We start from the raw sequence: 8,163 nt of genomic DNA, 5'->3' as shown, positions 1-8,163 counted from the left end.
AATGATAGCAGTTATACCTGAATAAGTTTTTCTTAAAACACAACAACATTTATAGCTGAGTAAATTTTCATGCATAAATAGTAATAGCGCCTACAACTGGAAAGTTTCTGTGACTAGAAAGTTTCAAATTTTTTTTTTTTTTTGAGAGTCAAAACTGAGTATTATTATTAAGATGCTGGAATTTCAGAAATAACAACATGACTAATGTCTGTTAAAACATCTTTCATCCAAACTAATAAAGGAAAAGAAACAATTTCTCTCTTAGTTAAAGCATGGGCTACACAATTACCCTGCCGCCTAGTATGAGAGAAAGAAAAGGTTCTAAGCAAACCTACAATAGACATTATTTCTTTGATAATCTCCCCAATTGATGAATGAGCCCCATCCGCTGACTTCAAAGCCCTCCAAACCACCTTGGAATCGCCTTCAAATTCAGAAACCAATAAGCCCAATTCCACAACAAATTTTGCTGCTCTTCTTGCAGCTAATGCTTCCAGCACCTCCACTGAACCCGATTAAGGTATTTTTTCAGCTAAGGCAGCAATCACATCCCCCTTAGCATCTCTAACTATAACCCCTATCCTTGCTTCCTCTGACTCGGCAAACACAGCACCATCATAATTTGTTTTATACATTCCGTCCCTTGGAGGTATCCATTTTATTATTTCCTTTGGTTGCTGCACCTTGGTCTCTTGGATTTTTGATTGAAAATTCGAGAGATATATTCTTGCTGCTTCAAAAAGCTTATCACTCAGCAACCCTTTCTCATTTAGTCTCAGCTTGTTTCTTTGATTCCAAATAAACCAAGCCACCTCCCCGAACAGCTCCAAACTCTTTGCCCTCTGTTCGACCAGGTTTATTAACTCTTGCATGTCTTAAAGATAGGGATACTCTGTTCGAACCCAGCTGAAATAGGGGTTCCAAATTGCTTCGAGTGTCTTGTAACTCCAAAGTGCATGAAACGTTGATCCCTGATCCAGAAGGCAAGCACTACTACTCGCATCCTCAAGAATTTTTCTTTTCTTCAAATTATCCTTTGAGGGCAGCGCATTTGAGCAGACTCTCCAAAGAAAAAGCTTGATTTTATTAGGAACGTGGAGCTTCCAAAGACGTTTCAGAAAGCTGATCTGTGCGATGAGTCCGAGTTTGATGCAGCCCTGGAATTTGCTTCCTTACACAACATCTTATACCCTGCCTTTACCGAATACTCCCCATCGTGACTGTCTGGCCAAATGAGGCGATCTTTCTGTTTAGTCCAACACAGTGGAATTGCTTTGATTCTAGTAATCTCAAAACTCAAAAAATGCTGGTTGAGCAGATCTGTATTCCAAGACCGAGTGTTTGGATTTATGAGGGCAGCAACCTGAGCTCCTTCTAATGCCGCTACTTATGGAGAAACAATCCTAGCAAACCCTTTCCCTGGCAGCCTATTGTCTCTCTCTCTCTCTCTATATATATATATATATATCTATACTCTTCCCATCTCCTATTCTCCATCTCATACCCATCAAAATCACCTTTCTTGACTTAAGAATACTCTGCCAAGCTTAAGAGCCAGTGGCTGCTGAGGCTTCAAAAAGCAGTGTCAACCTCAGCTCTCCTAAAAGGAGCAACAAGCTCGTGGTTCATCTCCTCCGTTACCACCCGTGGTGTTGTTTCTAAAGCTTCCTCAGTCCAATTTGGTGAGGATGAAGCGAATAAATTTTGATAAAAATCCACCAAAATATTTGTTATGCCATTCTCATCCACGCACCTCTCACCCAAATGATTTTCCAATTCCTCAATTTTATTTCGGCGATACCTGCGAGTAGCTCTACTATGGAAATACCGGGTATTTTTATCTCCTTCATGCATCCACAAAGCTTTAGACCTTTGTTTCCACATTTTCTCTTCTTTTGATAACAAACCATTTATCTCCCTTTTCAACCTTGTCACCTGGTTTATAGACCTCCCTTTTATCGCCTCCTCTTCCGCCTTTCTTAGCAACTCTTTTTTTTTTTTTTTTTCCTTCAATAGCCTAGTAATATTCCCAATTGCAACCCGACTCGACCACTTGAGTTGTGCTTGGCAATGACTTATCTTCCCCTCCACCCTAGTTATAACTTGACCAGGTGCATTGAAAAGCCAAGCTATTTCTACCGTATCTCTGCAACCCTCTTCCTCCAACCACATATGCTCAAAATGCCACGGCTTTTGTCGAATTTTAGGGATACCCTTGAGACAAATAAGAATAGGTTTATGATCAGATGAACCACACTCCAAATGAATTACCTTAGTTGCAGGAAATTTATCTATCCATTCCATTGTAGCAACCGCTCTATCCAGCCTCTTCCAAGTTGTAAAGCCATCTGGATGTCCATTACACCATGTAAATTTTCCTCTCGTAAAACCAAGGTCCCGAAATCCACATTCATCTAGAACATCTCTAAACTCTTCCATTTGTCTAGCTGGTCTTTGCCTCCCTCCAAGTTTCTCATGACTCCGTGTAATCTCATTAAAATCACCTGCACAAAGCTATGGGATTGAATTTCTGCCCTTTAGTCTCCTTAGACAAGCCCACAATAAATCGTGATTACTAGTCTCAAATTCTCCATAGAACCCCGTGAACCTCCCTTCATCCTCCTTACCCTTATTCAAAACACCATCAATGTGATTTGGGGAAAGGGTTTCTAGAGAAAAATCCACTTCCTTCCTCCAAAAAATTACTATCCCCCATCCTTTTGTATCTCTACACACTTCAATCATACCACCAAAGTTTAGTCTGACTCGAATATCTTCTAGCCTAGCCTTATCCAGCCATGTTTCGGCTAAGAACACAACTGAGGGATCTTGTGCCCGGATAATATCCCCAAGCTCTTGTTCTGTCGATTGGTTTCCAAGCCCTCGACAGCTCCAACATAAGAGATTCATTGCTTTTGGCGGGGCTAGCCAGTAGCCTCCATCATTGAAATTTTTTTTGACTGACATGATTAACCAATCTCCTCTTGTTTGGTAATTCACAATCATCAATCTCCATGAAAGAACGTTTAGAAGTACCAGCTGCTTTTGTCTTCTCCTGAGCATCACCTTTCTGAGCAAAACAAGTTACCGTGTCCAAGTTCTAGTTTTAGCTTAGCCTTCCTCTCCCTCACGGCTAGAAGCCCTTCCCTGAGTGTTGGGTTTGTTTTGTTTTCTAAGTTCATCAATCAAGGAACTTAAAGAAACCACATGACCAGCATCTGCCTCCAAACCCTTTTCTAAAATTTCTGGTATCTTATTTGGTAAATCATCGTTAGGGCTGTCCACGTGTGTCTCCTTGTCTAATTCCACCTCCCCCCTTTCAATTCTTTTAGTGATTTCAACGCTATTTAATTCTCTATCAATCTCTAGAATCTGATCCTCCAACGGGTCCCCATTATGTCCATAAATAGCTCCATAATTCCTGTTATTATTCTCTCTATAAATGTCACAATTATTCACAGTTAACTCCTCTACCGTTTCAGGTCTAGAATTCTTATGCACGTTAATTTCATTTGTGATTTCCTCTTCTGAATTTACTGCTACCTTCTCCGCCGTTGAGTTGGCATGATTGGCTTGCCCCCTGCACTCTTTCCTCACTGGTTTTTGCATCTCAGTCACCGGAGTGTTGGATTGAAGACCACCCTTCTTCCTAGCCTCATAGTAACCAGGAACCACCACCACAAATTTCCTCCTCTCTGGGGTTGGTGCTGCCCGAATCCAAGGACCATACCCCCTTTCCCTACTATCTAAGGTTCCATCGCTTTTAATCCATCTCTCACAATCTCTATCAGAGTGATCCAAACATCCACACCAATAGCAAATATTGGGAAGACATTCATATTTGAATGACACCCAACATTCTTCGCCATCCTCCATTGCTAACACTCAACCCCGACACAAAGGTATCGAAATATCAACACACACTTGAATTCGGAAGAAACTACCACAATCTACTTCAGTATCATTTGCACTTCTATCCACCACACCAATTACTTCACACAAATCCTCAGCCATGCCTCTGTTTAGATAGCTCACTGGAATATGGTGTACCTGGACCCATATCGATATGGAATTAAGCTTCAAAGTATCCATTGAGGTAAACTCTCTAATCGTTGGAGGATCATGAGATGCCTATCAAAACTCTAGAGTTCACTCAACAAAATTTTATTCACTTCTTCTGCATTATCAAAAACAAATAACATTGTATGTTTGCCTGCATCACGGACTTTAAAACCATTTTTTGCTCGCCACAATGGGCTGAAGGTCCTTACAATTGCCTCAGTGTTCAACACACGTTTTGTTTGCCACGAGAGTAAACTCTTTGTTGGCTCTATCCTACTTCACTGCCTACTTGCCTCCCTCCCTTTCATTAAGAGACAAATTATGCCAATGTTTCGTCAAGTTCTCCATCCCTCCTCTAGTGTTTCCCAAACCCTAAAAGAAAAGACAACCCACTAGCCCTATCGGTAAACTAGTTGCTTACAAAATACTAGCAAGATAGACTAAGACATAAGTAGCCTAATTCAACAAGCTTTCACCAAAGGTTTCTGCTAAGGAAGAGCCACTGCTGGTGGATAAAGACCATAAGATTGAGTCCTGACTTTTTAAAGAAGAGAGTTCAGCTAACTTTGCTACTACTTCTTTCTCTGAGTCTGCAATTTTCATTGCAAGCTCGGCCAACTTTATCTCACCATCACAAGTAATGCATGATTTAGTACTAGCTCGAAGCCAATCAAGAATAAACTTGACATTAAACTTCATGGACTGCAATTCATTAAGTATATTCTTCCACTTAAGTACTTTGTGCAAGTTGAAACTCTTAAGGGGCATACGCTTCATGTCTAGCAATACTGCAACCAAGGATTAGAACATCACCTTCCTCACGGCATTACCATATATGCATTTAGACATAAAATCTGGATGCTTTAACAATATCTTCTTTAGCAGAGGCAAACCTTCCATAGGAAAATTGAACCACTGGAATTTCACTGTGGTCCCGGAGAGGATACAGAAGTCCTTAGTGGATTTGTCATTCTCCCCCTCTTTATTGAACATCTCTATGAAATCTTGAACACTAGCCCTATGAAGAGCAGCACTTGATGACTCTCCTTCCACAACTGTTAAACAAGACCAGCAATACCAATTTATTTAACAAAAAAAAAAAAGTGAAAATTCGAAGAAGCAAACACATGGTAAAGTTTCATACACTATTAAAGCATGGATAATAGTAGTCGTACCTATAGTCTTTTCGCTTTTGGGAGGATCAAGATCATGTGAAGACATATTAGGTTTATTAGCAACATCTTCTCCAGCTGCCCTAGTACTAGCAACTTCCTTAGATGCCAGCGGGGGATTAGCAACATTTCCTCCAGCTGCAACACTGCCAGCAACTTCCTTAATTTTTAGCGGGGTAACACCAGCATTTTCTCCAGCTGCACTAGTATCGGCAGCCACTCTAGGTGCTAGCAAAGGTTCAACAACGCCTTTGATTTCACCAACTCTAGTGGTCTTTTCAGGCGCCATTAGGGAATCAGCAACATGACTTGTGATAGAAATGCCATCAGTAGTAGCAGAAACATAAGATGATAGGAAGGCGAGTAACAGAAGGTTATCAAAATTTGCAATTGTGTCCTCAAAATCACCACTGTGCTCTTTCGACTGTGTCCTCTCACTGTCACTAAACTAATGGGGCAGCTAACAATACAAAAAGAAAATATCAATACAAGAATGGAGGTAAAAAAAAAGAGAGGAAAAAGCTTAGTGATAAAACATTTACCTCATTAGAGGAACTCCCAATATCGGATTCAACGGCTTTTGTCTTGTGGGCAGTGGTTTTTCTCCTATATTTCTTCGCTTTGGCATCTAGACTCATAGGGAAAATAGCTCCACCGATTGATATTACTGAAGAAGGCCCAACAACCTCTACCGCTGGAGCTATGGGAGCAGGACTTGTGCCCTTAACCAGAGAATCAGTCAGCACAGTCACTGGAGATTTAGACCTGCCTTTCTTACTACCATCAGCACTAGGCTCCCTTTTAGACCTTGTCCTCCTAGAAATACTTCCAGCCAGAGGGGTTTCATCTCGAGCTCTCTTACTTGGTGTCTTATTCTCATCTGGTTCAGGTTCAGGGACTTCCATTATCTTATTCCTTTTACTCCATTCCTCTAGAACATTTTCACCATGGATAACCCAACCATCAAGGTTAGCATGTCATTCTACAAAGCTTATTTTCTGCCTTACTCGGGACCAAAACATTCTCCCCTCTTTCACGCCAATATTCCATGGCTGAACTATGAAGTAAAGGCCTCATTGCCTCTTGAATATCATACTCCATATCATTAGCCACAGGAACATCTTGATCAAGCCCAAATTGGCGTGACACTTTATGTGGATTATATCTCACAAGGCTAAATCCCAAACTATTAAGGCAAGGGATTAACGACGGAGAAGTAATAAGTAGAAAATTCAAAACCTTGCTGTCCTCCCCTAAGTTAAACATTTGTGAACCCGGTCTAGTACATGGGAATGGAGATGAACAAAAGAAACCGTCAGCAATATAGGCATAAGGCATCCATATAAAATCAGAAATAGTATCTAGTGAACTGATCACAGGCAAACTCCGCACCTTCAAAGTCATCCACTTCATCAACAAAGGAAGGCCGTGCTTAAAACCAAAAAACCAATCTTCACCATCAGGATTATCAATCAAAATCACTCTCTTGGTTCTACAAATCTCGCCTATACTTTTCCCTATATTAATGTAACTTCTTGAACGTTCCCAAGCAAAAGCTTGTAGCATCACTATGTTTACTCCAGAATCAACAATATGATACGGAGAACTGGCTAATTCATCATAATGAAGTTGATCTAATTCTAAGTAAAGGCAACCCAAAAATAAAGTACCTAGCGGTAGAGACATACCTTGGGATAGTTTTATGGCAAGACCAAAAGTGAAAGGTTTGATAAATTGGACGGGTTCACAGTTGAAAATACACTTGCTCATCCATATTGACAAGAATGCAGCCCTTCTAACTGCACAATTACTAGATTTCTTAAACGTAGAAATCCACGAAGAAAACTTAGCTCTTTGGCCGCTAGGTAATGCTGTATGGCCTCCAAATGCCTTATAGAGCTTCTCTTCAATCTTGGACTCATCTTCATTCAACTGTAACTCCATTGGGTTCAACTTTCCCATTTTTGGTAGCAAGAATAATCTCTCCACGTCTTCAAGAGTAATAGTGGTTTCGCCCCAAGAGAAGAAGAACGTGTGTGTTTCAGGGCTCTAGCGGTGAATCAGATATCGGAGTGCTATGATGTCTCTAAATACATGCCAACCCCGGGACATCAACACCGCTTCAAAAATGTTGGCATCACGAAGAGATTGACAAAACCCATCATCCTCAATCTCTTTGTCAAGCCAATCAGACCATACATTGATTAACCCACTGGGACATAAAAATTGCATTGGTGCAGGCAAAAGCTCCTTCCGCTGGAGGCATAAATCCATGACCCCTGAAGCCACTGGCACCCATGCAGTTTCAAGACTGGGGGCTTCACCCCTTCTGTTCCATTGAGATGGAGCATTAGGTGGGCTAAGGTCACTAGGAACCACAGGGAATAAAGGGGAAGAGAAATACCAAGGATCTTGCGGCAGTGAGAGTGACTCATTCGCAGCTTCAACACCACTGGCAATGGGTGGACCTTCTTCTTTAGCCATGGGTATAACCCAGTGAGAGAACCTTCTCAAATACTGACCCAAAAAAAATAAAAATAAATAAAGAAGTAGCAAAGGAAGAGCAAAGCACTTTCCAATCTTCTCACAGCAGCCAAAGGTGTAGAAAAAAAAAAAAAAAAAAAATATGTAACCATATGAATAATGGACAAACTCCATGAAAGAAAAATGAATGATTCATATAAATCACCCAACAATAAATGCCTCGAAAAATTCTAATCTATAAAATAAGTTCAAATTAGTTGAATGTAGAACTGTTCATTAAGTAAAGGCGAAAACTACATTTTTGTCCCTACATTTTCACGCGATTCCCACTTTGGTCCATAACTTTTATTTTTACCGCTTTTAATCCCTATCCTGAAAAATGCCTCTCGTTTTGGTCCCTACCGTTACATTAAAGACAAAAAATGCACATGTGGCAAACGGAGTG

The 8,163-nt window shown here is 40.6% G+C and overlaps 1 protein-coding gene across 2 annotated transcripts; it reads right to left on the bottom strand.

The window, feature by feature from the left end:
* Positions 1 to 205: 205 nt before the first annotated feature.
* LOC112009999 (uncharacterized) lies at positions 206 to 7,827 on the bottom strand. Of its 2 annotated transcripts, none has more exons than XM_024042359.2 (3): positions 5,777 to 7,827; positions 5,238 to 5,694; positions 206 to 5,117 (listed from the first exon to the last, which is right to left on the bottom strand). In XM_024042359.2, the coding sequence occupies exons 2-3, from the start codon at positions 5,521 to 5,523 to the stop codon at positions 4,864 to 4,866; spliced, it is 540 nt and encodes a 179-aa protein (XP_023898127.1). In that variant the 5' UTR covers positions 5,524 to 5,694; positions 5,777 to 7,827; the 3' UTR covers positions 206 to 4,863. Both variants share the same exon structure in this region; 1 of them encodes a protein (XP_023898127.1).
* Positions 7,828 to 8,163: the final 336 nt, after the last annotated feature.

This window comes from Quercus suber, unplaced genomic scaffold (genome assembly GCF_002906115.3).
Source record: "Quercus suber isolate HL8 unplaced genomic scaffold, Cork oak 2.0 scaffold_520, whole genome shotgun sequence".
Classification (NCBI taxonomy): Eukaryota; Viridiplantae; Streptophyta; class Magnoliopsida; order Fagales; family Fagaceae; genus Quercus; species Quercus suber.
This window is presented reverse-complemented; position numbering and strand designations above follow the sequence as displayed.